Source organism: Macaca mulatta, chromosome 3 (assembly GCF_049350105.2).
Source record: "Macaca mulatta isolate MMU2019108-1 chromosome 3, T2T-MMU8v2.0, whole genome shotgun sequence".
NCBI lineage: Eukaryota > Metazoa > Chordata > Mammalia > Primates > Cercopithecidae > Macaca > Macaca mulatta.
Genome location: NC_133408.1, coordinates 188,823,521 through 188,851,376, shown reverse-complemented (window position 1 = coordinate 188,851,376; position 27,856 = coordinate 188,823,521). Strand labels below are relative to the sequence as shown.

Here is a 27,856-nt window from a genome sequence, read left to right as displayed (position 1 = left end):
GTGGCAGCCGCTGATTGGTGGTCGTGGTGCAGCCAATCAGAAGGGGGCACCTCACGTTAGGGCTCGGAGTTTTAAACGCGCAGCCCAGGGCCGCGCGCAGGACTGAGGAGGGTCTAGGGCCGCGGAGCCGACTCTAGTCGGCCGAGGCGCACGCGGTCCGCGCCGGCGTCACTCTGGGATTGGCCGGCTCGCGACTTCCTCCGCCCCTTGCCAATCGCCCGGGCCGACTTCCCGTGGGTTTTTCCGGCTCTCCCGCGTCGCTGAGGAGCGACGGGCGGTCGGCTAGACCCGGAGTTCTCGGTGCGCGCAGCGGCCGCCGACGCGAGGAGGCCGCGCTCCGCCCCCGGTACCATGAGGCCCCGGAAAGCCTACCTGTTCCTGCTGCTCCTTGGGCTGGCGCAGCTGCTGGCCGTGGCGGGTGCCGAGGGCCCGGACGAAGGTGAGCTGCAAGCGCGCCGCGGGTCGGGCCGTGCTTGCGGGGGCTGCAGAGATGTGCGGGGGCCCGGGCGCTGCAACCCCGGCGGGCTGGCTTCCGCGGGGTCCGCTCCAGAACTAGCGATGGGCGCCGAGCCCGGGGTAAACTTGGCGGAGTTGAAGGGGCGGGGGCTGTGGCTGTGGCAGGATCGATTTGGGGCTCCCAGGCGAGGAAGGTGGCCGGGGTCTCTTGGGCTCCGACTCCCTGGAAGCCTCCTGTCACCCGAGGCTTGGAGAGGGCTGCAGAGCGCCTTTTTTGCAGCTGGGTCCTTCGCCCTAATTTGCAGATTTTTCTCAGGTCCAGGCTGACTCCAGGCGAATGCGCCCAGGCAGTGGGAAGGGAGAGGGAGCCCCTGTAGTGAAGGGGCGAGGCGTGAAGAACCAAGTGCTAGTTCTTTGGAACAGCAAGCATTCCTTCTTAAAATTTAGTGTGTGGATTTGGAGATGATTAATCCAAAGATTCTGGTTCAAGGGAGAAAAGGATGGCTTGGTTTGCAACTTTGAGAAACTGGAGATACCATTCCTTCTGCATTTATTCAGCATTTACTGTGTGCCAGTCCCTGCACTGGGTTCTGGGAGGAAAAGATGGTGTGTGTGGTCCCTGCCCATGAAGCGCGCACTCCAGTAGAAATACTAAAACTTCTTCATGCTTCCTGCATTTTTCTTCGAAATGAGCTAACTGCAAACATAAGAACTCTGAAGATTAGGAAGTACTAGTTAAGAAAAGGTTGTTATTCCTAGAGAATAAGGCTTCCAGGTACTGGTCTTAACTTTCTTCTTCTCTGCCCTTATTTTCAATTACTAGTTTTTTAACCTTTTAAGTTTGTTCCAATATAAATATACACTCTTTTATAGTGTTAGTGTGTAGGGAAATTGTGAACTTTATACTCTTTCAAACAGATTGAGTAACTTTGTGTGGGTCACTGATTCAAAAAGAGTCTTTGCCCAAATAGAAAAGGAAGTAAAAACCCACACTCGGCGAGAAAAACACCTGCCGAAAGGAACCAGCTAGCGGGGCTGCTTACAAATTGTGTCTTGAGACCTTTACCCAAATCACCTGAGTGTTTATTTAAATACAGTTTATTTAAATACAGATGCCCAAAATACACTGAAGCAGAATGCAGGGGTGGGCCCCGGAATCTGCGTTTTAAGTCACTTCTGCCTTGAGACATAGAATGAACTTCTGGAGGCACAGTGAAGTTTGAGGATCAGTGTGGGTGGAAGGTGCTTTTTGGAACATAGAGGAAAAGCATTATAGCACTGCCTTGGTTTTGATCCAGTGATTTTGTTTTTGGAGGAACTCTTGAGAGGCCTGGGAGAGTGGCTTTAGGAGGTGTTAGGACCAGCACGTTTATCCTTTGGATCAGAGGTCTTCAACACAGTGAGTCCCTGGGAAGCAATTGCTCCTGGGGTGAGCCTAGGAATCCCCGGGGTCATCATGGCCAAGGGCAGTCCTCCTGGGCTTCTAGCTCCGGTTCCCCCCACCCAGAGACAAGATCACACACTGTTGCCCAGGCTTGAGTGCACTGTCGCGATCATGGCTTACTTAAGCCTCAAACTCCTGGGCTCATGGGATCCTCCTGCCTCAGCCTCCCAAGGATCTGGGACTGTAGGTGCTTGCCACCACGCCTGGCTAATTTTTTTTCTCATTCTGTCGCCCAGGCTGGAGTGCAGTGGCGTGATCTCAGCTCACCACAACCTCTGCTTCGCGGGTTCAAGTGATCCTTTTGCTTCTGCCTCCACAGTAGCTGGGACTACAGGCATGTGCCACCATGCCCAGCCAATTTTTTGCATTTTTTAGTAGAGACGGGGTTTCACCGTCTTAGCCAGGATGGTCTCAATCTCCTGATTACAAGAGTGAGCCACCACACCAGGCCGGCTGCCTGGATAATTTTTTTTTTTTTTTTTTTTTGGTAGAGATGGGGTCTCACTATGTTGCCCAGGCTGGCCTCAAGCAGTTCTCCGCCCTTAAATTCCCAGTGTTTGGGATTACAGGTGTGAGCCACGATGTGGGCTTACTTTGACCGATGTGGGCTTACTTTGACCGTTTCTCACCCCTGAGGGCATCCCTCGGCCTTTCATTGTCAAAACCTGTCATAGATTCACTGATAACTTGTCCAACAGATTTATTTCAAGTCTACACTACCTCACCCCTCAAGTGTTTCAAGTCTCGAGGCTTTTTTTTTCTTTTTGCTTCCATTACATTTTAGATTTAGACAGCACAGTGGTGTTTAGGAACTTAAATGCCCCAACATGGTTACTAAATACACTGTTAAGCTCTGATGGCTTAAGCCTCAGGTTGCACGGCTTTCCAGTCTCAGATTAGACGGTGCCTGCGCTCTATGCATCCTTCCTGCTAAGATAGGAAAGGAAAATATTCTGATCCTGTTTGTTGCCTGCTTTTATGTGGTATTGGTTTGTTTAGATTTAAAAGTAAGTGGAAAGTCACCTATGTTTCATGCTAAGGAAGCGTTAAACTGCCCTCCTCTTTTGATTCCTGAGACATAGTTATTTTCGGAGCCATAAAAATGTGGAAAATCTAAATGTTCCTCCAAAAACTTTGGGCGTATTGGGAAGAAAATCTAAGGTGACAATACAGCATAGCAGTTAAGTGGTCAGGACCCTCCACTAAGTAGCTTTGTGATCCTTGGACAGGTGACTGTAGTTCCTGCATGTCAGTTTCTTCATCTGTAACATGTAATATAACCTGTAATACAATCTCCCTTAAGGGGTGAAGTGGTGTGTTTAAGAATCCAGCACAGTGCCTGGTACATAAATAAATATCAGCTATAATGGTTACCATAGCTGATAACGCAGTTCTTGTTTCTGTGTTTAATATAAACTCTTGAGTATTGGCTGGGTGGTAGAGTTTATGCAGCTGTTTCAGGCATTTTTCTGGTGGAGATGAGAGTGATCAGCTGAGGATGGAGAGTGAGGACATCCTGAAAGGAGCTGCGTGCGTCTGGGCAGGGACCCAGTGTTGTCATCAGGTGTGCCCCGTGGGAGTGGACAGGGACTGCGGCAGCCTGCTTTAGGTGAGGGTCCCACGTTTCAGGAGAGGCCTTAGCACAAGGACTGAGCAATGTGGAGATGAACGTGGGAATTCATTTGTCTCATGCTGAGGAAGGTTGCATCTTTTCAAAAGGTACTGAAAGGCTCTAGATATATATATGTGTGTGTGTGTATATATATATATATATATATTTTTTTTTTTTTTTTTTTTTTTTTTGAGACGGAGTCTTGCTCTGTCACTGGAGGGCAGTGGCGCGATGTCGGCTCACTGCAAGCTCCACCTCCCGGATTCACGCCATTTTCCTGCCTCAGCCTCCCGAGTAGCTGGGACTACAGGCGCCTGCCACCACGTCAGGGTAATATTTTTGTATTTTTTTTTTTTTTAAGTAGAGACGGGGTTTCACTGTGTTAGCCAGGATGGTCTCAATCTCCTGACGTCGTGATCCGTCCGCCTTGGGACTCCCAAAGTGCTGGGATTACAGGCGTGAGCCACTGTACCTGGCCATATTTTTTTTTTTTTTTTTGAGACGGAGTTTCACTCTTGTTGCCCAGGCCGGAGTGCAGTGGCATCATCTGAGTAGCTGAGATTACACCTGGCTAATTTTTTATTTTTAGTAAAGATGGGGTTTCTCCATGTTGGTCAGGCTGATCTCGAAGTCCTGACCTCAGGTGATCCGCCTGCCTCAGCCTCCCATAGCGTTGGGATTACAGGTGTGAGCCACCATGCCTGGCCTTTTTCTTTTTTTTTTTTTTTTGGTGACAGAGTCTTCCTTGTTGTCAGGCTGGAGTGCTGTGGTGTGATCTCGGCTCACTGCAACCTCCACCTCCCAGGTTCAAGCAATTCCCCTGCCTCAGCCTTCTGAGTGTCTGGTATTACAGGTGTGTGCCACCATGCCTGGCTAACTTTTTTTTGTATTTTAGTAGAGATGCGGTTTCACAATGTTGGCCAGGATGGTCTTGATCTCCTGACCTCGTGATTTGCCCGTCTCGGCCTCCCAGAGGAGCACTTGGATTATAGGTGTGAGCCACTGCGCCCAGCCCTGGATATATTTTCTATCCTAGAATGTCCACCTTTAAAAATGAAGCCCAGAGAAAAGTGTTCTCCCACTAAAACGTGGACTCTTTTGCTTGCAGGGATGTGTGGGTTTCTGGTAGATAGGAATCTAGAGCTAGTACCTTCCCAAATTGCAGAAGAATGAATCCTGGGCTTGTCTGTGAGCTGGGGAGGAATGGAAAGGTAGAGTCCATGCAGTTGAGAGTCCTTAATTACATAGGGAATGTCTTATTTTTTGTTTATCCTTTAGAAAGATAATGGAATTTTTTTTTTGTTAGTCTCCCTCTGTCGCCCAGGCTGGGGTGCAGTGGCATGATCTTGGCTCACTGCATCCTCTGCCTCCTGGGTTCAAGCGATTCTCCTGCCTCAACCTCCTGAGTAGCTAAGATTACAGGGATGTGCCACCATGCCCAGCTAATTTTTGTATTTTTAGTAGAGATGGGTTTTTGCCATGTTGGCCACGCTGGTCTGAAACTCCTGACCTCAGGTGATCCGCCCTCCTTGGCCACCCAAAGTGCTGGGATTACGGGCGTGATCCACCATCTCTCACAAAAATTCATTTTTTAAAAGGGTCGAGAAATGAGTTGCCTCTTAGGAATGCTGTGTCCCATGGTGACTAGTCAGGTCCCACTTAATCATGGGAGCTCTATCACATTGTAGTGTTGAGAGCCCACTTCAGGCCGACCGTAGGTAAAAACACATCTTTATTTCTTTTTTGTAAAATTCACCCTGGAAAGGAATTTCCTATGTGGTGATGTTTTAGGCCTCTTTACTGCAAATGTCAGTCTTCCGCTGTGCACTGAGCCAATTACTGAGTTTCCCTTCCTCTCCTAGCTGTGATTCCTAGCTAGAAGAGTCGATTAAGTTCCCCAGTGCGAGGCCGGGCGCGGTGGCTCAAGCCTGTAATCCCAGCACTTTGGGAGGCCGAGACGGGCGGATCACGAGGTCAGGAGATCGAGACCATCCTGGCTAACCCGGTGAAACCCCATCTCTACTAAAAAAATACAAAAAACTAGCCAGGCAAGGTGGCGGGCGCCTGTAGTCCCAGCTACCCTGGAGGCTGAGGCAGGAGAATGGGGTGAACCCGGGAGGTGGAGCTTGCAGTGAGCTGAGATCCGGCCACTGCACTCCAGCCTGAGCGACAAAGCGAGACTCCGTCTCAAAAAAAAAAAAAAAAAAAGTTCCCCAGTGCGTTATTTCCGACCTTCCTCCAATCTTCCCATCTGCTTGCAAGTAACTTTGACTCGTACTGGGCAGAGCAGCTAGGTAGTGAGAGGAGAGTGGATACAGATGGCCCAAAAGCACTACCTAACTGCCAGCCGGGGGTCCTGGTGGTCTCCCCTAGGGACCACCCAGGATTTAAAAAAAAAATGGCAAAAATCTCAATTACTTTCACCAACCTAGTACTTCGGCTTGGTCTTAGTTAATGACATCAGAGCAAGATGTGCATTTCAACCTCACACGGTTCTTTCAAAGACACAGGTAAATAGAGTGGGCAAGATTTTCTAAATAGCACAGAGCAGAGGATCTTTTCTTTTTTCTCCCTCTTAGGGGTCTAGAATGATCTGAAAAGGGAGACCAGAAAACCTTGGGAACATTGGATTTCCCTCTTCTCCTTGGGGAGATGTCAGCCTGGCCCCTGCCTGTACTGTCAAGACACACACAGTCCCGAGACCCCAGGGGAGGTGGGCCTGCGCCCAGGCTGTCTTTCTCTGTGGCCTGCCCTCCGTGAGCTTCTGACCGTGCCTAGGGAGTTCCCGGTGTGGAGGGAAGGGTGGCAGGCAGGAGGCTCATCTCAGATGGGTGGGTTTGCTTTTGGCATTTTAGAGCTGTTTCTCCCTCCGCCGACAAAGGAGGAGCCTAGGCCTTAAGTTGGAACAGGAATGTGCAAGTCAGGAAAAGTTGTGGGATGCTTAAAAGGAAAAGGACTGAGTGCGGGTGACCAGTGTGCCGGGGGCCTTTCTTGTTGGCTTTTTTGTAAAGTTTGCAGATTGGTAAATGTTGACAGTGATGAACAAAGCCGCCCCCTTCTCCCTGCTCCATGCAGACCCAAGGAGTAGACTGGAGGAGCAGAGGGCAGGCACGGCCATGTGGGGTGGGTGCAGGCTGCCTCCGTGGCCAAGCAGCTGCAGAGTCCACGCAGGTTCCTTCATTAGAGTTGGTGAGCCCAGGAGTTCTGGGATCCTGGGGGCAGGTTTTCAGACCCTGACCTCACCCACAGCCCCAAACAGTAACTAGCAGTGTTCATTTACCTCCTGGGACACATCTCCAGAAAAGAATATTTGGCCCCTGGAAACATTCTGGCTTTAGCGTTAATGAAATTACCATGCTTACTGTGCCCAGTTCTGTTTGCTGGTGTGACAGTAGCCAAAGAACCTGGTTAATAAAAACGGCAACTCCATGTTCTTTGTATCTGTGGTTTGGCAAAAAAAAAATTATAATAAATTGAACCTTGAAAATGAAATATACACAATTTCTCACATTCTAGGAAGAAAACTTAGCTTCCAAACAAAGGTGTGATTTTTGATGCATGTTGACCCCATCAGTTTCTGTGCCTTTATTAGTGAAATGTGATTTCCCACACTCTTTCTCTTTACACTTCAGCCTTTTCCTCAAGGATTATAAAACTCAAAGGGCTATTTTTTATGGGTATGAGGTAAAATGCCACCCCCTTTCAGAAATGGAATTAGTATTCCATCCTCTGCAGTGAAAAGTCAAGATTGAGTACTTGCTTCCTGTTGGTACTCTTTTGGGGCCAGGCGGATAATTTGTTCATGGGAGGTGTTCCTGGGGCCCTGCCTGTGGAAACATACAGGGTGAGGAGGAGGCACATCAGTGAGCAATAACCTTGAACACAGACAAGCCAGGGGGAGATCATGAAATGCAGTGCCCCTGAAACGTAGAGTGTGGGATGTGGTAGGGGAGCCAGAGCTACAGGAGCGAGGCCCAGGAAGACTGCAGAGGTGGGTACAAGGGAGTAGGGAGGAAGTGGCCAATGCGGAGGCTGTCTGGGTTCAGGGCAAGGTTTGCAGAGCAAGGCAGGGGGCCGCAACTCTGAAAGGGTAGCCTGTGCTGCCCTCCAACTTATGCTGCGACATTTGGACTTTATGTTCTAGAGCTGTGGTTTTCAAATATTATTTAGCCATGACCTCCCTCTGAATGAAATTTTAAGTAGCCAACTTAGAACAGAATTGCTGGCATGAGGGAGGCCTGATGTCACCAGCCAGTCACGTGGTGGGCCCCCAGGGACCACCCAGGACTCGACACCTTGTGAAGTGTATGAGTTTTAGGACTTTTTTTTTTTTTTGAGATGGAGTGTCACTCTGTCACCCAGACTGGAGTGCAGTGGCACAATCTCTGCTCACTGCAACCTCTGCTTCCCGGGTTCAAGCAATTCTTCTGCCTCAGCCTCCCAAGTAGCTAGACTACAGGCACGTGCCACCATGCCTGGCTAGTTTTTGTGCTTTTAATAGAGATTGGGTTTCACCATATTAGCCAGGCTGGTCTTGAACTCCTGACCTAGTGATCCGCCCACCTCAGCCTCCCAAAGTGCTGGAATTACAGGCGTGAGCCACCACGCCCGGCCAGGAAAGTTTTAAGGAGAGTCACCACCAGGTTTGTAACCAGTCTGGGTTTTCCACTCAGATTCTTCTAACCGAGAAAATGCCATTGAGGATGAAGAGGAGGAGGAGGAGGAAGATGATGAGGAAGAAGATGACTTGGAAGTTAAGGAAGAAAATGGTGTCTTGGTCCTAAATGATGCAAACTTTGATAATTTTGTGGCTGACAAAGACACAGTGCTGCTGGAATTTTATGCTCCATGGTAAGGACTGCGTTCTGATTCCTGCGGGTGGACGAGCACTGTGCTCCATGCGCTCAGCCCTTCACCTGGTCATCCAGACCCTGGGGGTGGGAGTGTCTGGGTGCAGGAACTTGCACTCTAGCTTTAAGAGTGCTGGGAGCTCACTCGTTCTACCACTTTGCATTGGAACTGCCAGTGAGCCAGCCCTCATGGAAGGCAATGTCCTCTTGTCTCAGTCCAGTGGGTTAAAGATGAATACGTCCTCTGATGGTCACAGCTGGGGGACGGGCATTTAACAAGCAACAGTGACACAGCCTCGTGTTAGTAACAGACACGTCCTTGTTACAGATTCTGCCCCGACCTGTCTGAGGCCACCCCGCCTTCCTCTTCCCTCAAAGGCTGATGCTCAGGCAGCTGCCCCAAGTGCAGGCTGTTGGCCTGTGTGGTGGATTTTTTACTACACACATTGGCCCTGTGAGGGGACCAGTCAGGCATCCCCACTTCTTTTCCTGTCTTTCCCCCTCGTAGTGCAGTCTGTTAGAGCTCTCGGGCCTGTCTCCTCCGTTACTTCTCCTCTACTGTTTTGTATCTCATGACCCCTGCTTTGCTCTTTTCTATCTCATGCCCTCCCTGTTTCACTTCTGAGACCAAATAGGATACACTCACTTTTGTGCAGTGTCTGAGGGTCAAGCATAGCACAAGTGTTTTATTTAAAACATCTAAATAGGCTGGGCATAGTGGCTCACACCTATAATCTCAGCACTTTGGGAGGCCAAGGCAGGCAGATCACTTGAGATCAGGAGTTTGAGACCAGCCTGGCCAACATGGTGAAACCCGATCTCTACTAAAAATACAAAAATTAGGTATGGTGAATGTGCACCTGTAGTCCCAGTTACTCGGGAGGCTGAGACAGGAGAATTGCTTGAACCTGGGAGGCGGAGGCTGCAACTAGCTGAAATCGTGCCACTGCACCCCAGCCTGGGCAACAGAGCAAGACTCTTTTGAGGTTATGTTATTCCTCTTACATAAATTATCAAGTTTTCGTACTTTTTAGTTCAAAGAGCCCTTAACATTCTTAAGAAGTGAGAACCTCGGAGGGGGTCATGTTTGTCAATATTTACCATATTTGAAGTTAAAACTGAGAAATTAAAATTTTTTGGGGGACAGATTTTTCACTCTTTTGCCCAGGCTGGAATGCAATGGCTTGATCTTTGATCACTGCAACGTCCACCTTCTGGGTTCAAGCGATTCTCATGCCTCAGCCTCCCGAGTAACTGGGATTACAGGCACCTGCCACCACACCCAGCTAATTTTTGTATTTTCAATACAGACAGGTTTCACCATGTTGGCCAGGCTGGTCTTGAACTCCTGGTCTCAAGTGATCTGCCCGCCTTGGCCTCCCAAAGTACTTTTTGTAAAGATGGAGTTTCGTCATATTGCCCGGGCTGGTCTCAAACTCCTGGGCTCAAGTGTGATTTGCTTGCCTCAGACCCCCAAAGTGTTGAGATTACAGGCGTGACGCACCATGCCCAGCCACAGACTGAGGTTTAGATATTGAAAGTATTTGCCCTAGGGCAGAGCTGGAATTTAAACCTAGACCTGTTTGACTTTGAAGCCCCTTTGGTCTTCGCCTCTATGTTTTGTTGTGTCTCTCCTCTTAACCACAGGTATTTCCAAAAGTTCCCCTTTTTTTTTTTGAGGTAGTGTCTTGCTCTCGCCCAGGCTGGAGTGCAGTGGCTCGATCTCAGCTCACTGCAAGCTCCGCCTCCCGAGTTCACGCCATTCTCCTGCCTCAAGCCTCCCGAGTAGCTGGGACTACAGGTGCCCGCCACCACGCCCGGCTACTTTTTGTATTTTTAGTAGAGATAGGGTTTCACTGTGTTAGCCAGGATGGTCTTGATCTCCTGACCTCGTGGTCCACCCACCTTGGCCTCCCAAAGTGCTGGGATTACAGGCTTGAGCCACCGCGCCCGGCTAAAAGTTCCCATTTTTGTGTGTGTGTGTTGGTCTGTTTTGTGTTGCTATAACAGAGTAGCTGAGGCTGGGTAATTTATAAGGGAAAGAGATTTATTTCAGTCACAGTTCTGCAGACTGGGAAGTACAAGAGCATGGTGCTGGCATCTGCTCAACTTTTGGTGAGGGCCTCATGCTGCTTCACTCCTGGCAGGAAGTGGAAGAAGAGTGGGCATGTACAGAGATAACATGGCGAGGAGGAAGCCAAGCTTACTCTTTTCTTTTTGAGTTGGAGTTTGGCTCTTGTCGCCCAGGCTGGAATGTAGTGGCTCAAATTTTGGCTCACGGCAACCTCCACCTCCCGGTTCAAGCGATTGTCCTGCCTCAGCCTCCTGAGTAACTGGAATTACAGGCGCCTGCCACCACACCCAGCTAATTTTTTGTATTTTTCATAGAGATGGGGTTTCACCATGTTGGCCAGGCTGATCTCAAACTCCTGACCTCAGGTGATCCACCTACCTCAGCCTCCCAAAGTGCTGGGATTACAGGCTTGAGCCACTGCACCTGGCCACGCCAAGCTCTTTTAAACTACATTCCTGAAAGTGCATTTACCTGTTCATGAGGGTTCTACCCTTCAGACGTAAACCCTTCCCACTAGGTCCCACCTCCCAACACTGCCACATTGGGGATCAGATTTCAACATTTTGGTGTGGACAAACCACATCGAGACCATAGCAGTATGTATTACTGGATTTAAATCTCCATAAGTACAGTATGTATTGTTGCATTTAAATCTCCATAGGTACAGTTAATGTTTTTCGCCCTCCCTAATCTGATTGTTAGGTGTGGACATTGCAAGCAGTTTGCTCCGGAATATGAAAAAATTGCCAACATATTAAAGGATAATGATCCTCCCATTCCTGTTGCCAAGATCGATGCAACCTCAGCATCTATGCTGGCCAGCAGGTTTGATGTGAGTGGCTACCCCACCATCAAGATCCTTAAGAAGGGGCAGGCTGTAGACTACGAGGGCTCCAGAACCCAAGAAGGTGAGCTAGTACCTGAGCTGGTGGAGGAAGAACTCCTTCCTGCAGGAACAGAAAGTTCAGGGAATGGGAATTGGGATAATAGAGGAAGAAAAGCTGAGGGTACCAGGGACTGACTTAGGAGCCTTAGGCCTCTGGAATGTTTACTTGTTCTTGGGGCGGGGGGTGGAGGGGGGAGTGGGGGGGGGCGCGCGGGCTGGGTGGGCTGGGACATGGCCTCTTTACATTTCAGACTCTGAAACTCAAAACATGGGCAGGAGTGTTAGGAAATGGGCCAGACACGGTGGCTCACACCTGTAACCCCAGCACTTTGGGTGGCCAAGGCGACTGGATCACTTCAGGTCAGGAGTTCAAGACCAGCCTGACCAACATGGTGAAACCCTGTCTCTACTAAAAATACAACAATTAGCTGCTTGTAGTGGCTCGTGTGTAATCCCAGCTACTTGGAAGGCTGAGGCAGGAGAATTGCTTGAACCTAGGAAGCGGAGGTTGTGATAAGCTGAGATTGTGCCACTTCACTTCAGCCTGGGTGACAGAGTGAGACTCTGTCTCAAAAATAAGTAAATAAATAAAAACAGGAGTGTTAGGAAATGACATCAGAGGTTAGGGGTCTTGGTGGTGGTCTAGAGCAGTGGTTCTTAATGCTTAGCAAGCGTCAGTCAACTGGAGGGCTCGTTCAGATTGCTGGGCCCTAGCCCCAGAGTTTCTGATTCAGTACATTTCAGTCTAGATACGATACAAATCAGTCCAGATAATTTGCATTTCTTTTTTCTTTTTTTTTTAGAGACAGAGTCTCACTGTGTCGCCCAGGCTGGAGTGCAGTGGCATGATCTTGGCTCACTGCAACCTCTGCCTCCTGGGTTCAAGTGATTCTCCTGCCTCAGGCTCCCGAGAAGCTGGTACTACAGATGTGTGCCACCATGCCTGGCTAATTTTTTGTATATTTAGTAGAGACGGGGTTTCACCATGTTAGCCAGGATGGTCTTGATCTCCTGACCTCGTGATCCACCTGCCTTGGCCTCCTTTTTTTTTTTTTTTTTTTTTTTTTTATAATTTTTTGAGACAGAGTCTTGCTCTGTCGCCCAGGCTGGAGTGCAGTGGCACGATCTCAGCTCACTGCAAGCTCCGCCTCCCGGGTTCTCGCCATTCTCCTGCCTCAGCCTCCCTAGTAGCTGGGACTACAGGCGCCCGCCACCACGCCTGGCTAACTTTTTGTATTTTTTTTTTTAGTAGAGACAGGGTTTCACTGTGTTAGCCAGAATGGTCTCGATCTCCTGACCTTGTGATCTGCCCACCTCGGCCTCCTAAAGTGCTGGGATTACAGGCGTGAACCACCAGGCCCAGCCAATAATTTGTATTTCTTACAAGGGTGCAGGGCTCGCCATTGCTGCTGGCTCGAAGCTATGTGCTGAGAACCACAGGTGCAGAGAGCCACATCCAGGGTTCTCTGAGGATGTCTGCAATCTGGCCTGATGGATCCCTGCCTGGCTCACATTAGGCCCTACATACGTTTTATTAAATGAATGAACAAATACATGATTTAATTTTTATTTAATTTTATTTTAGTAAAGTTTAATTTTATTTTAATAAAGTTTATTTAATTTTATTAATATTTATTTATTTTTGAGACGGAGTTTTGCTTGTGTGGCCCAGGCTGGAGTACAATGGCACAATCTCAGCTCACTGTAACCTCTGCCTCCCGGGTTCAAGCGATTCTCCTGCCTCAGCCTCCCGAGTAGCTGGGATTACAGGCACACGCCACTATGCCTGGCTAATTTTGTAATTTTGGTAGAGACGGGGTGTCTCCATGTTGGTCAGGCTGGTCTCGAACTCCCAACCTCAGGTGATCCGCATACCACGGCCTCCCAAAGTGCTGGAATTATAGGTGTGAATCACTGTGCCTGGCCTCTTAATTTTATTTTAATACAATTTATTTAATTTTATTAAATGAATGCACATGGTATCCTTTTAGCAAGGGCAAGTCTCTCTTAATCACTGGCAGAAAAAAAAAGAAAAAAAAAAAGATGCTGCATTTTCCATTCCCAGTGTGGAGTAGAGGAAAGAGCGTTGAATAGGTTTCCAGTCCTTATAGACATAAGATAGGCCTGTGTTCTGGACGAGCGCCTTCCCCTTGCCAGGCCTTGGCATCTCATCTGTTGAGTGTGGTGTCAGTTGGATGTGATGGGAGATCACATCTCTGAGATCGTGTAAGAGTCTCTCCTCTACTCTGAGATCATATCTCTGAGATGGTGTGAGAGGCTATCCTCTGCTCCTTTAAGCAATGGTACTCATTACGGGATATACAAAGAAAACGGAGTCACTTCTGTTGCTATTTAGTGTCACAGTTTGTCTGTTGACTAGGTAATACGTTTAGAAACTTAGTAATTCAGAGAAGTAGATAAATGAATAGTCTTTCTTCCCTGAACCTGGGTGATCCAGCTCCCCTCTAAGAAGGTACTAGTGTAACAAGTTTCTTCTGTGTTGTTTGGAGATATTTTGTATACATAAAAAGCAAGTGTGTGTATGTGTGTATGAGAGATTTTCTCATTTTTACAGTTATTAGTATATCTCAAATACTATCCTGTATCTTCATGTTTTTATTTAACAAATATGTCTTAACCATATCAGTACATAGGAACTTAATCTAAAACAAGTTGAAAGTTGAGTACTTTTTTTTTTTTTTTTTTTTTGAGACGGAGTCTTGCTGTGTCGCCCAGGCTGGAGTGCAGTGGCCGGATCTCAGCTCATTGCAAGCTCCGCCTCCCGGGTTTTTACGCCATTCTCCTGCCTCAGCCTCCCGAGTAGCTGGGACTACAGGCGCCCACCACCTCGCCCGGCTAGTTTTTTGTATTTTTTAGTAGAGACGGGGTTTCACCGTGTTAGCCAGGATGGTCTCGAACTCCTGACGTCGTGATCCGCCCGTCTCGGCCTCCAGAAGTGCTGGGATTACAGGCTTGAGCCACCGCGCCCGGCCCTTTTTTTTTTTTTTTTTAAGATGGAGTCTTCTTTTGTCCCCCAGGCTGGAGTGTGGAGTGGTGCAATCTTGGCTCACCGCAACCTCCACCTCCAGGGTTCGAGTGGGTTCTCCTGCCTCAGCCTCCTGAGTAGCTGGGGTTACAAGCACGTGCCACCACACAAGGCTAATTTTTGTATTTTTAGTAGAGACAGGGTTTCACCATGTCGGCCAGGCTGGTCTTGAACTCCTGACCACCCATGATCCACCCACCTCGGCCTCCCAAAGTTCTGGGATTACAGGCAAGCCACCACTCCTGGCCTGAAAGTTGAGTACTTCTATTGTTGCAAAATAAACAGGCATACATGTTTGGGGGTCTGCGGCCAACATTTGACTGCGAGAGAGACATGGCCGTTTGGAAACTTTACAGCAGCGTATGCTATGTTTTCATAAACAGGCCTCCTACGTGTTAAGTGCCTCAGGACCCCTGGGTGTGGGCTGAGGGGCAGGGGACAGACGCTTCATGCTGTGAATGCACAGAGGAGGTGCTTGTGCATGTTTCAGTTTGAAGACTGCAGCTTTGCAGGAGTGGTTCTAAATTTGGCTCCTTGGTAGATTCTACAGTAGGGAAAAAGAGTGACAGATTGCAACCACTCGTCCTAAGAACTGCTTGGCACATTTTGGTACGAATTTATTGTTCTACTCCAGCCCTGGAATCCATTTCTGGGGAATGAGGCTTACAGATGGGCATTTATTAAAAGCTTTCTCAGGTAATGCCACTGCATCTTGAGCAATGGGAGCTCCTCTTGTAAATTTTTCCTTTTTTTTTTTTTTTGCATACATCTTATGATGTATGTAATATAGTAACATTAGATGTGAATGAGATGCCCCAAAATCATATCCATAGGCATATATAATCAAAAGTTTGCATGAAGTTAGTACCATAGCATGATGGTAAAGGAAGTCTCAATCATCAGTAAGTCTTAGGCCTCATCTGGAGAAGTCTGCAGGCTGTGGAAATGCAATGGACAATTGTTGGGAAACAGCGAACCTTCTGACTCCTGGCTGTATCCCCAAAACTGCAGAGATGCAGCCAGGTTTCAGGAAATCAGACACCTCCCGTTCTTGTGGGCCCCGACGCTTGCTTTCTTCCCCATCTTCTGGAGGGAGGTGAAGTGCCTGCCAGTTTGGGCCTTGTGTGCTCAGTCTTACTTGGTTTCTTTCAGAAATTGTTGCCAAGGTCAGAGAAGTCTCCCAGCCCGACTGGACGCCTCCACCAGAAGTCACGCTTGTGTTGACCAAAGAGAACTTTGATGAAGTTGTGAATGATGCAGATATCATTCTGGTGGAGTTTTATGCTCCATGGTAAGGTGGTGTCAGGCCCTTCCCATATTCGGTACCGTGCTGTGCACTAGGTGCGAGGTGGCAGGCGCAGACGGCAGGCCCCTGCCCATGAGGCAGGAACAGCAGAGGAGCACGGTGGGCACGAGTTGTAGGCCAGGGTTGAGGTCCAGGTGTTCTGGAAGAAGCATGGATATAAAGGAGCTGTTGGGAGTGGATGTGGAAGGAGCTGCCAAGTAGTCCATTCTTGGGTGGGAGAAGGGGCCCAAAGGAAAGAAGATAGCAGAAAGAAAGGTGGTTAGAGTGGGAGCAAGTACAGTGGCTGGTCTGAGCCGCCCAGCTTGGGGAACGGAGGTGGCTGCTCCGCGGGGAGGGGAGAGGAGGGACGCACAACCAGGTGCATGGATAAGCCGGGAGCAGTCAATACAGAGCAGAGCAGAAGAAAGACGGCTCTCAAGGCAGAGGGGAGCCTAGCTCCAGGAGAGACCATTTGCCTTCCCAGAAGACGGCCCAGGGTACCGTCTGTCTTGCTGATTTTGTGGTGGGTCAGCTGTGATTCGGATTCTTGAGCAGTGCTGGTGTGTCTGACCATCAGGCCAGCAAGAACTGCCTCAGAGGGGTGTGTTCTGGAGTGAGTCCTGGAGAGTCAGTAAGCAGAGGAAGCTTTTGGGCCTAGGACCAGCAAGTGGAGGCCATGGCTGATGCACAGGCAGGGGGGCAGGTCACACCTTCCACTGAGGACACCCTTGTTCCGGGCAATGCCTGGATAAGCCCAAACCCGAGGCCACGGATTCTGCAGCAGAAACCTGGGAGTTGTTGGATGTGCAGATGAAAAGTGAAGTCAGGTGGGTGGTTAGAGAAGGAAATGACCTGCGAGAGAAGGAGGGAAGCATCTGGGACACGTGGGGCACCCTCCTAACCCCCCTGCGATGCTGGAGAGACAGACCCTTGTTTTGCTACACATGAGGTCCTGACCGACCTGATGGGTGGGAGGTGTAAGAGGGAGAGTGGCAGCTGCCCGTCTTAACTTGCGGGTTGCTTTGTGGCTCGCTCAGGAGCCAGGTTGAGCCGACTGCTGCACAGCTCACACTTAGCAAGTGTAGTGCGATTTCCCTGATCTGGTTGATGATGCCTCAGAAGATAATTATCCACTTATTCACAAACAGTTTTTTGGTCTTTTGATGTGTTTTTGTGTTTGTGGCGGGAGGTTTTTTTTTTTGTTTTGTTTTCTGAGGTTTCTTTTGGGATAAGGCCTTGCTTTGTCACCTGAGCTGGAGTACAGTGGCGCCATCATAGTTCACTACAGCCTTGAACTCCTGGACTCAGTTGTCCTGCCTCAGCCTCCCTAGTAGCTGGGACCACAGGTGCGTGCCACCACGACTGGCTAATATACAAAATATTTTTAGAGATGAGGTCTCGCTATGTTGCCCCAGCTGGTCTTGAACTCCTGGCCTCAAGCAGCCCTTGCGCCTCATCTTCCGGAAGCACTGGGATTACAGGAGTGAGCCACTGTGCCGGCCAACAAATGGTTTTGAAGTTGCAGAATGCACCCTTTAATTCATTTGGGTGTCCTAAGGACTTTGATAGGATAGTGTTTTATCTTAACTCAGGACTGAGAGCCTCCTGAGTGCCAGGCCCCAGCCAGGTGTGGGATGTTGGTTCTTTTTTGAGACGGAGTCTTGCCCTGTCGCTCAGGCTGGAGTGCAGTAGTGCGATCTTGGCTCACTGCAACCTCCGCCTCCTGGGTTCAAGTGATACTCCTATCTCAGCCTCCTGAGTAGCTGGGATTACAGGTGTCCACCACCACGCCCGGCTAATTTCTATATTTTTAGTAGCGATGGGGTTTTGCCATGTTGGCCAGGCTGGTCTCAAACTCCTGACTTCAGGTGATCCGCCCGCCTCGGCCTCCCAAAGTGCTGGAATTACAGGAGTGAGCCTCTGTGCCTGGCCAGTTCTTGTGGGCAGTGGGCTAGGTGACGCAATACTGACTCCAGGGGACTCTCGCTCATCTCCTCCCTGGGTGGTCTGTGTCAGTGAGAGTTTGTGACGTTCTTTGTTCTCCATGCCTCTGTTCCTGTTACCTGGACCTGCCGACCCTCTCTTCGCCCCACCTCCCGTGGACTCCTGGCTAATTCCTCGCTGTCCCGTGGATCCCAGCTCCACTGCTACTCCTTCTCTGAAGCCATCTGTGACTTACATCTTTGCTGGCCCCCAACTCCCCAGCCAAGAAAGTCCTCTTCCTCAGGACAGTGTTTCTCTTGGCCTTTCCCATGTTTTCCCCTGTGCCGCAGTTACTAACATCCTGTCTGAGTGTGTCCTGTGCGTGTGTGTACGCATGCCCCACCCCCAGCGTGTGAATGCCATGGGATGAAGTTTGTGTCTGTCTGTCCGTAGCGCCTGAGGGGCCCGAGGGTCTAGGAGGCATTTGGAGGCTTACTGGGTGTGGCCGCGTTACTAGGGAGCACAGGAGGGGTTTCTGCAGCTCATTTAGCTAGAAAGTGAGTCCACACTAGAATGAGCCCCTGACAAACCAGTTTCCTCTTGGCAGGTGTGGACACTGCAAGAAACTTGCCCCTGAGTATGAGAAGGCCGCCAAGGAGCTCAACAAGCGTTCTCCTCCAATTCCGCTGGCAAAAGTCGATGCCACCGCCGAAACAGACCTGGCCAAGAGGTTTGATGTCTCTGGCTATCCCACCCTGAAAATTTTCCGCAAAGGAAGGCCTTTTGACTACAACGGCCCACGAGAAAAATACGGTATGGCCACTCCCTTCTCTCCCACCACAGTGGGGAAGGGAAACTCCCTAACAGGAGGCTGCCCTTGAAGGTGCTGGGAGCTGGCAGGCACGGGCCATGGGAGGTGGGCAGTTCTGAGGGCCCCTGCTCAGGTGTGTGCCCTGCTCCCAGGAATCGTTGACTACATGATCGAGCAGTCCGGGCCTCCCTCCAAGGAGATTCTGACCCTGAAGCAGGTCCAGGAGTTCCTGAAGGATGGAGACGATGTCATCATCATCGGGGTCTTTAAGGGAGAGAGTGACCCAGCCTACCAGCAGTACCAGGATGCTGGTGAGTTGTGGCCCTTTGGGCTGAACAAAATGTGTGTGCCCTGGGTGGTCTGCGGTTGGCCTGATTTTTCAGAAAGCTCCTGGGACATCCGTTAGGGGGTGGTTTGATGAGCCATCTCTGGGAATAAGCTTTCCATTTTGGGGTTGGAGATGGGTGCCCTGTGGCCCTCCTGGCCTCGGTGCAGGGGAGGGGCACAGTCAGACCGGTCCCAGCTCCATGTCTGCCTTCCAGAGCCCGAGCCCTTCTGCTGGAGGGAAGGTCTTTGGGCCATAGAGTGCCAGACTTGGAATCAAACCAGCTTTCAAGGCCTGGCTCTTCCAGTTACTATCACTGTGACCACAGGCTTAGCCTGGTGGTCTCTTGCCCAAGGTGGTGGTCTTTTCTGAGAGGTTATTAAATTGAGGTAATGTAGATGAAGTGCTTAGCAACTTGCCTGATAATGCTAAGTGCATAATAAATGCTTGTCTTGCTAGCCTGAGGAGTGAAATGCCTATGAACAGCTGTCAGCAATAGTGTCAGCAATAGTGTTCTGCGGGGGTAGAACCATCCTGAAATCCATCATCTGCCTTGGTCTGGCTCCTGATGCCTGGGGACAGGTATACTCAGGGTCCTTACCATCCTCATCAGTGTCTTCTGAGTGCCACCCTCTCCCCCTCCACCAAAACCAGCTTGGCTAAGTGCTAACCAATTATAATTTTTCAAACGCACAGCTTGCTACTCAGTGCTAATTCTGTGCTGCACAATAACAATTGTGCATACATCAAATGCAGATTAATGTATAAAACCAGTAGAGCTCAGTTGCCTTCGTCTGTTAATTAGGTGGCCTTGTTATTCACGCCTAACTAGTCAGGAAGAAACTTCCAGAAGGAAACCCCAACCCACCCAGGGTTATGAGCAGCAGGGGAGTCCCTAGCCCCAAGTCTTGACTGTAAGTTGTATGCATTGATGTGCACTCACATCCCCAGGGAATTTGTTAAAATGCAGGTTCCGGTGCAGTGGGTCCCAGGCGGGCCTGGCACCACATTCCTAGAAGTCAGCGTCTGTGATTTGGCTTGGGCAGGGTTAGGGCTGCAGATGGGGCAAGAGTCACTGGGCCTGCTGTGTCTGCCCGCTTATGAGAGAGAGAGTAGCCCCAGGGACGTAAGATGTTCTACAGACAGGTTGGCAGGGCTGGAGCAGTGAGGGGCTGCTGTGGGATGAAAGGGTCTGTGGTCCTGGGGTGGGCAGGAAGTGAAGTTCTTGATGCGGGTCTGTGTCTGCCTGAAGCCAACTGACAACAAATCCCTGGGACACCTGGAGGCTTAGAACAGACACCATCTAGATACTTATTTATTCATTTTGAGACCAGGGTTTGTCTCCAATTGCCCAGGCTGGACTGCAGTGGTGTGATCTCAGCTCACTGCAGCCTTGACCTCCCTAGGCTCAGGTGATTTTCCCACCTCAGCCTCCCAAGTAGCTGGGAGTACCGGTGAGCGCCACCACATCCAGCTAATTTTTTTTTGTAGAGATGAGGTTTTGCCATGTTGCCCAGCTGGTCTGGAACTCCTGGGCTCAAGTGATCCCTCCTGCCTTGGCCTCCCACAGTGTTGGGATTACAGACATGAACCACAGCACCCAGCCCATGTGGCCTTACTTAGTGGATTTTAATGCCCCTGTTTTACAGAGAAGGACCTGCGGCTGGGAAGGCTAATAACTAACAAGCCTAAAGCTACATAGTTAGTAGGTCACAAAACTATTATCTAAGTCCATGTGACTCTGAAAGCCACAAGCTTATCCAGGCTGCTCCCATCCCCTGCCCTCCCAAAAACATGGTTTACCATCTCAGCCACGTGTGTCCTATAACCCAGCTGGGAGTCACAAACCTTTAGAGCAAGAGCCCTTCAAGGGTGGGGTGACACCCAATGTTTAAATCTCAAAATCAGCCCAGGATGAGTTTGGATGCCTTGGGGAGGAGAATGGGGAGGGACTGAAGGTGCATTTACCTGTAGGATCTAGGGTAGGGGTTGACACTGTGGCCCACACACCCATTCTGGCCATGGCCTATCTTTGCAGGTGACATCTCATTGGAACACTGCTGTGTTCACACCCTGTCCGGCTGCTTTCACACTGCAGCAGCAGAGTTAAGCAGTTGGGACAGACCATGTGGTCCTTACAGCTGAAACTACTCACTCTAGTCCTTCTCAGAAAGTTTGCCCAGCTCTGTGGAAGGGTACCCTCAGACCATGGGGTTTCATCATGCATTTTCACAGATTTAAGTAAAAGTATCTTTAGCCAAAGAACTTCATTCGGAGCTCCAGCCCACAAACAGGCAGCCCACCAACTCGAGGAAGGGAGATTTAAACCTCCATGAAGGGTGCTGGATGTGAAAACTCAACATAGGGATATAGGACTGTGTGCTGCTCATGTGGGCTCCAGAACATTCTGCCTGCCAAAGAATCCGTGCTGCTTACAGACATCAGTCAATAGCAGCTCCTGGCAAATTAGCTGTTTTTCAGTGAACTTTACTGGCTTTTGTTGTTGTTGTTGTTGTTGTTGTTGTTTTTGAGACGGAGTCTCGCTCTGTTGCCGAGGCTGGAGTGCAGTGGCCGGATCTCAGCTCACAGCAAGCTCCGCCTCCCGGGTTTACGCCATTCTCCTGCCTCAGCCTCCTGAGTAGCTGGGACTACAGGCGCCCGCCACCTCGCCCGGCTAGTTTTTTGTATTTTTTAGTAGAGACGGGGTTTCACCGTGTTAGCCAGGATGGTCTCGATCTCCTAACCTCATGATCCGCCCGTCTCGGCCTCCCAAAGTGCTGGGATTACAGGCTTGAGCCACCGTGCCCGGCCTATTGTTGTTATTTTATCTTTATAGAGATGGGGTCTCACCATGTTGCCCAGACTGGTCTTAAACTCTTAGGCTTGGCCGAGCACGGTGGCTCATGCCTGTAATCCCAGCAGTTTGGGAGGCCAAGACAGGTGGATCAGTTGAGGTCAGGAGTTCGAGACCAGCCTGGCCAACATGGCGAAACCCTGTCTATACTAAAATTACGTAACAGCCAGGCATGGTGGCATATGACTGTAGTCCCAGCTACTCTGGAGTCTGAGGCAGGAAGGAGAATTGGCTTGAACCTGGGAGACGGAGATTGCGGTGAACTGAAATCACGCCACTTCACTCCAGCCTGGGCGACAGAGCAAGACCCCGTCTCAGATAAATAATAAATGAACTAACTCCTGGGCTTAAGCAGTCCTCCTGCCTCAACCTCACAAAGTGCTGAGATTACAGGCGTGAGCCATCGTGCCCAGCCAGGGTTTAGACATTATACCTGTACCGAGTTTTTAAAAACAAACCTTTCAAGTGTTCAAGTTATAGGAATCCACACAATTTTTGGTGGTGATTTTTTTTTTTCTTTTCTTTTTTCTTTTTCTTTTTCTTTCTTTTTTTTTTTTTTTTTTTTTTTTTGAGACAGTCTCACTCTGTCGCCCAGGCTAAAAGTACAGTGGCGTGATCTCGGCTCACTACAACCTCTGCCTCACCTCCCCAGTTCAAGCAATTCTTGTGCCTCAGCCTCCCAAGTAGTTGGGACTACAGGCTTGCATCACCACACCTGGCTAATGTTTGTATTTTTAGTAGAGACAGGGTTTCACCATGTTGGCCAGGCTGGTCTTGAACTGCTAACCTCCAGTGGTCCACCTGCCTGGGCCTCCCAAAGTGTGCTGGGATTACAGGCGTGAGCCACCACGCCCAGCCTACAGTGGTTATTTTCAGAACATTTGCTTTGGCTGATGTGGGTAACGAATTAAAACTCAGACATTTAGGCAATTTTCAGAATTACATCTTACTCTGTTAACGTTTCAGCTAACAACCTGAGAGAAGATTACAAATTTCACCATGCTTTCAGCACAGAAATTGCAAAGTTCTTGAAAGTCTCCCAGGGGCAGTTGGTTGTAATGCAGCCTGAGAAATTCCAGTCCAAGTATGAGCCCCGGAGCCACGTGATGGACGTCCAGGTAAGCAGACCCCTCTACCATGCCAGCCCCGGGCACCCAGCAGGCGTGAGGACTCTGCTTGGAGCCACCTCTGAGGTTTCAAATGTGGAGGTTTCGTTCTCGTCTGCAATGTCTGGAACTCCTTTTCCAGCCCCTTCTCCCCACCCCACAGGTTTTCTGCAGGCGGCCTGTGGTCTGCGTTTGCCGGAGGGACAGGGCTGGGGCTCCCGCACACCTGGCAGGTCCTGGGGCCTGGCAGAACTGCACTTGGTTTTGCCAGAACAGTTGCTGCCAACCTTTGTCCCTCCTGGCAGTCAATTACCAGTCTCCCTCCAGCGCCTGTTCCACTGAGGGTTTGGCCTGGGCCAGCAGGTGGTGCTCCGTTGAGGCCAAGTCGTGTCTTTTGGGGCTGCTCGGGCTGGGGGCTACAAAGGGACAGCAGCCCTTTCTGTTCACCAGAGGGAGCTGTTGAGCTTGGTGGGTGGATTTTGCCTTTTTTTCCCATTTACTGCACCCCTGCACTTCATCCTCCTAGAGTGTGACACTCTTAACCCTAGAGGGGCAGTGAGAGTTCCCAGCCCAAGGGGAACCTGGGGCCAGTTCAGCCTTCTGAGTGCTTTAGAAGGGGCCCTGCACTTCAGTGAGTAGATCTCAGATTTGGAAGGATCCTAGATGTTGAGTTTGAAGCTTTTGTTTAAAAGAGATTGGGATGCAGAGAAGTGAGCTCTGTCCCCCACCTTGGACCTCATAGCTCTTGGTGGGAAGCAGAGCTGAGATTGTGGTACAGGGGCCTTTCCAGGTCCTACTGGCCCATAGTGTCAGGACTCTGGCTGTTTGGGCTGTGGGCTCTCAAGGGACCTGGAGAAGGGGGCGTGACAGGACAGGAATCCCAGGGGCCTGCACCAGAACATGGCAGTACCTTGGAGAGAACCACCCTGAATCTTTCTGGTCCCCACGTCCTCTGTCTCCTTCCTCAGTCTTTAGCCTTGTCGCTCCTTCTCAAGGTCTGTGTGTCCATCCCATCTGTTTCTCTGCCAACTTGAAGCTCAGGACAGCTCCTTTTCCCTGGACTCACCGTGGCATCTGTGATCCCTCCCCCCAGCTTCACTTCCTTCTATCCAGAGATAAGATCTGGGGCCCAAAGAGGGGTCCTGATGAGCTTGTGGGGCCATGGATCCTGAGAATCAGACACAGCTCTGTGTGTGAGTGCATCTTCCAGGAAAGGGGTCTGTGACTTTCAGTAGACCCTTCAAGATCTGTGCAGTCTTGTCTGTCGGGCACGTTGCTGCTGCTCCCAGTTCCTCTGGCGTTTCCCTGCTGAGTGAAGTGCATGCAGCGCAGTGTCATGGTTAAAGACTCCACAGCCTCCTGCCACTTGGGAGATAGTCGGATTATCTGTGCTTTAGCATGGCCTCCCAGGCCCTCCTTGCCCACCTTTTCAGCACATCCCACCCTCCAGTGTTGTCACGCCAGACCCTCTTTGTGCCTCGTGCCCTGCCTCGGTCTCTGCCGCCTCCTCTCTGGGTGCCTTCTGCTCCCTTCTCACAGCAGGGCCCTCCTGCCCTTCAGTGCCACACAAGGCCCCCTCCCTGAGTGCCCCATCCCCACGGGAGCCCTTGGGCTCACAGGTCCACCCACCACTTGCTGGCTGTACAGCCTCTGGCGGGTAGCTGACCTTGCTGTGCCCACCCCTGGAGGGCGATGTCTGTGAGGGACTCAAGTCCTTGTGAGGTGTGAGCCCTCAGGACACCCTGCGTGAAGATCGCACAAGCTGAAGGTGGAAGGTTCCACACAGCCCAGTCTGTGATAACCCTTCCTGTCCACCAAGAGCCAGGCCTGCCTTGAGTGGTCTCTTTTTGGGGTTAGCCCACACCCCCAAGGAAAGGGCTAAGGTGTGTGTTTGCCTTTTCCTAAGAAGCCACCTACCGTTCAGTGGAGGGAAGGGAGCCCCAAAAGACAGTAGGGAGTGACTGGGCTGCGCTTGAGTGGGGTCAAGCCTCCTGGTGTTTTGCCTCCTGAGACTCATCCCTTCAAAGTTTCCATTCCCCCGAAGTCACTCAAACATTGTACTCAAGAACAACGGCGGAGAGATGGTGGGCCCTCTCACCTGTTCCCTCTTTGAATCAGGGCTCCACCCAGGACTCGGCCATCAAGGACTTCGTGCTGAAGTACGCCCTGCCCCTGGTTGGCCACCGCAAGGCATCAAACGAGGCTAAGCGCTACACCAGGCGCCCCCTGGTGGTTGTCTACTACAGTGTGGACTTCAGCTTTGATTACAGAGCTGGTGAGGACTGCGGGGCTGGGGGGTGGGGGGGACTCATTCTTTCAGGCAAGATGGAGTATTGAGGGAGGTGTGGCTGTATGTACATGGCTCACTCAGAAATCCCAGCCTGGGGACCTTGCACGTTGGTGGCTCAGGAGTATTTTTTAATTGATGGCTTCCCTTTTAAGCCAGATGGGAGCTTAGATTCAAGTCAAGAACCCTCTTAAGAGTTGAGGTAGCTGAGACTTGGAGGAGTTCAGAGGCACAGAGCTGGGACTAGACCAGCCCCTGACCTCAGGCAGGCGTGGCCGTGCCACCTGGGCACAGGTCTTACGGGCCTGTTGGGCTTACAGCCGTGGCCCCGCCATTACAAGTGGGGCTCTTCCAGAAATGTGTTTCCCTCCAATTGAGGTAAATCCAGAGCTTGAGCAATGTCAGAATATTAGTGATGGGACCTGAAGCCTGACCTCAGAGTCTGAGCTGGGACTTGATCTGTGTTGGCCGCCTGGCTTACGGCCCTTGGTCCCTTTCAGCAACTCAGTTTTGGCGGAGCAAAGTCCTAGAGGTGGCCAAGGACTTCCCTGAGTACACCTTTGCCATTGCGGACGAGGAGGACTATGCTGGGGAGGTGAAGGACCTGGGGCTCAGCGAGAGCGGGGAGGATGTCAACGCCGCCATCCTGGACGAGAGCGGGAAGAAGTTCGCCATGGAGCCGGAGGAGTTTGACTCCGACACCCTCCGCGAGTTTGTCACTGCTTTCAAAAAAGGTGAGCCTGTGGCTGGGGCTGGGGTCTCCCATCAGCTGCTATGCTCCTCATACAGAATGCAGACAGGTCGTGGGGCGTCTGGTGCTCTGGCCACGGGCATGACACCCCTCTAAGTCAGCCAGCAGCCCCCTCTCACCCCCGAGGGACCCTCTGACTTCTCGTCCAGAGAAAGGTCGACTGTGACCCCAAACTCCAAGGCACCAGAATAGCTTAGAAGAAGGAACATTTGCAAGTATGATTATTTTCTTCTCGGCAGTTCTCCCAGTGTTTACTTTGAAAGCAAAAGCAAGATTTGGGGTCCATCTCAGGGCTTATCTAGCATCACTCAGCAGCCTTACCACATTTTCGGCGCCAATGTGCTAAAATTCCAGACTAAGGCTGGGGTGTGCAGAGGAGGCATCTGAACATGGAGCCCACACAAGGCAAAGTCTGGGTGCGCTGAACACCCCTTGTGGCTTCAGAGCCTGACTCGGAGTCTCTTCACCCTCAGCCACCTTGCTGTGCGGCTTTAGATAGAGCCTATTGATCTTGGCTAAGCACATGGCCCCAGGTCCCCAGCGCCAGCCACGTTGTGGGCAGACCATGCTGGTCCGATGTCTGGGGGTTGTCCTGGCACTTCTCCACCATGGCTCCTGGGCAGTGCTCACAGGAACCCTCTGGCTCAGCGGCAGTGCTCACAGGAACCCTCTGCCTGGGCAGCGACTCTTGTGATGGTCTCCCGACAGGACCCAGTGGCCCATTAGGCCTGGGCTGGAGCCACCTGCAGCCTCTCTGGCCTTTGCAGGGACAGAGAGAGTAGAGGAGTAGAGAGTAGAATGTAGTGGCTCGCCAGAGAAATAAACTGCCCGTTGGGGGATGGGGCATTTGGAGACGAGGCTCTTGCTGTGTGACTGGCCCCTCTGGTGGCCACACCAGCCTCACTTCCTGGTCCAGAGAGAGCCCCCAGAATCTTTGGCCTTTTCAGCACTGATGCCCCCTCCCCGCCTTGCTTTCCTTGTCAGGAAAACTGAAGCCAGTCATCAAATCCCAGCCAGTGCCCAAGAACAACAAGGGACCCGTCAAGGTTGTTGTGGGAAAGACTTTCGACTCCATTGTGATGGACCCCAAGAAGGACGTCCTCATCGAGTTCTACGCGCCATGGTGCGGGCATTGCAAGCAGCTGGAGCCCGTGTACAGCAGCCTGGCCAAGAAGTACAAAGGCCAGAAGGGCCTGGTCATTGCCAAGATGGACGCCACAGCCAACGACGTCCCCAGCGACCGCTATAAGGTGGAGGGCTTCCCCACCATCTACTTTGCCCCCAGTGGGGACAAAAAGAACCCAGTTAAATTTGAGGGTGGAGACAGAGATCTGGAGCATTTGAGCAAGTTTATAGAAGAACATGCCACAAAACTGAGCAGGACCAAGGAAGAGCTTTGAAGGCCTGAGGTCTGCAGAGGGTGGGAGGAAGCAGAGGCCCTGCGTGGCCCGTGGTCAGGGCGCCCACGCTGAGGCTGGCAACAAACAGCAGTATGTTGGATTCCTTTTTTTTTTTTTTAATTTTTTATACTTTGGTATTTCACCTCATGCTCTGAATACTGAATAACCATGAATGACTGAATAGTTTAGTCCAGATTTTTATAGAGGATACATCTATTTTTATCATTATTTGGGGTTTGAAATTTTTTTTTATATCTTCTAATTCTTTATTTCTCAAAGCAGATAATTCTGTGTGAAAATGTTTTCTTTTTTAATTTAAGGTTTAAAATTCCTTTGTCAAATCATGTTGATTTTGCTCTTTGCTTTTTCGTTGTCTGAGAAGTGGTCCGTGTAGGAGATTGGACTTCTGGTATGTGTTTCTGATTGCTTCCTGTTTCGGCACAAAGTGAGAGCTGCCACTGAGCGACCCTGCCAGGGGTGCCATTTCAGGCTGGGCATCGCCAGGCGGCCTCCCTGCAAACCAAGGGCCGGGGGCAAAGGGGCATAGTCCAGGGTCCCCCAGGGTGGGCTCAGCTCCAGGGAGAGGCCCCTCATGTGGCAGCCTCACCTCTTGAGAGCCCCAGTGCCGAGCAGAAAGGACCCCAGACCCAAACGCAGATACTGTGGGGTGGTGGAAAGGATAGAGTAGTCTGTCGCATTGGAATAAAACACGATTAAAAATGAACATTAAGAACCACGTAAGAAAA

At 50.6% G+C, this 27,856-nt stretch overlaps 1 protein-coding gene across 2 annotated transcripts; it reads left to right on the top strand.

The window, feature by feature from the left end:
* The first annotated feature begins 98 nt into the window (after positions 1-98).
* On the top strand, positions 99-27,856 carry PDIA4 (protein disulfide isomerase family A member 4). 2 transcript variants are annotated; one of them, XM_015135158.3, is made up of 10 exons: positions 99-439; positions 8,186-8,363; positions 11,139-11,344; positions 15,521-15,659; positions 18,184-18,389; positions 18,540-18,698; positions 22,533-22,684; positions 24,791-24,947; positions 25,460-25,693; positions 26,695-27,856. In XM_015135158.3, the coding sequence occupies exons 1-10, from the start codon at positions 352-354 to the stop codon at positions 27,108-27,110; spliced, it is 1,935 nt and encodes a 644-aa protein (XP_014990644.3). In that variant the 5' UTR covers positions 99-351; the 3' UTR covers positions 27,111-27,856. The 2 variants fall into 2 exon arrangements, with proteins under 2 accessions (XP_014990644.3, XP_077853765.1); XM_077997639.1 differs by having other exon boundaries at positions 18,170-18,306.

What these genes read in the sequence shown, in the direction of transcription:
- PDIA4 (XM_015135158.3), top strand. Translation starts at nt 352, where the DNA reads ATGAGGCCCCGGAAAGCCTACCTGTTCCTGCTGCTCCTTGGGCTGGCG. An exon ending in CTGGAATTTTATGCTCCATG is followed by an intron (nt 8,364 to 11,138) that starts GTAAGGACTGCG and finishes TCTGATTGTTAG; the next exon opens with GTGTGGACATTGCAAGCAGT. An exon ending in GTGGAGTTTTATGCTCCATG is followed by an intron (nt 15,660 to 18,183) that starts GTAAGGTGGTGT and finishes TCCTCTTGGCAG; the next exon opens with GTGTGGACACTGCAAGAAAC.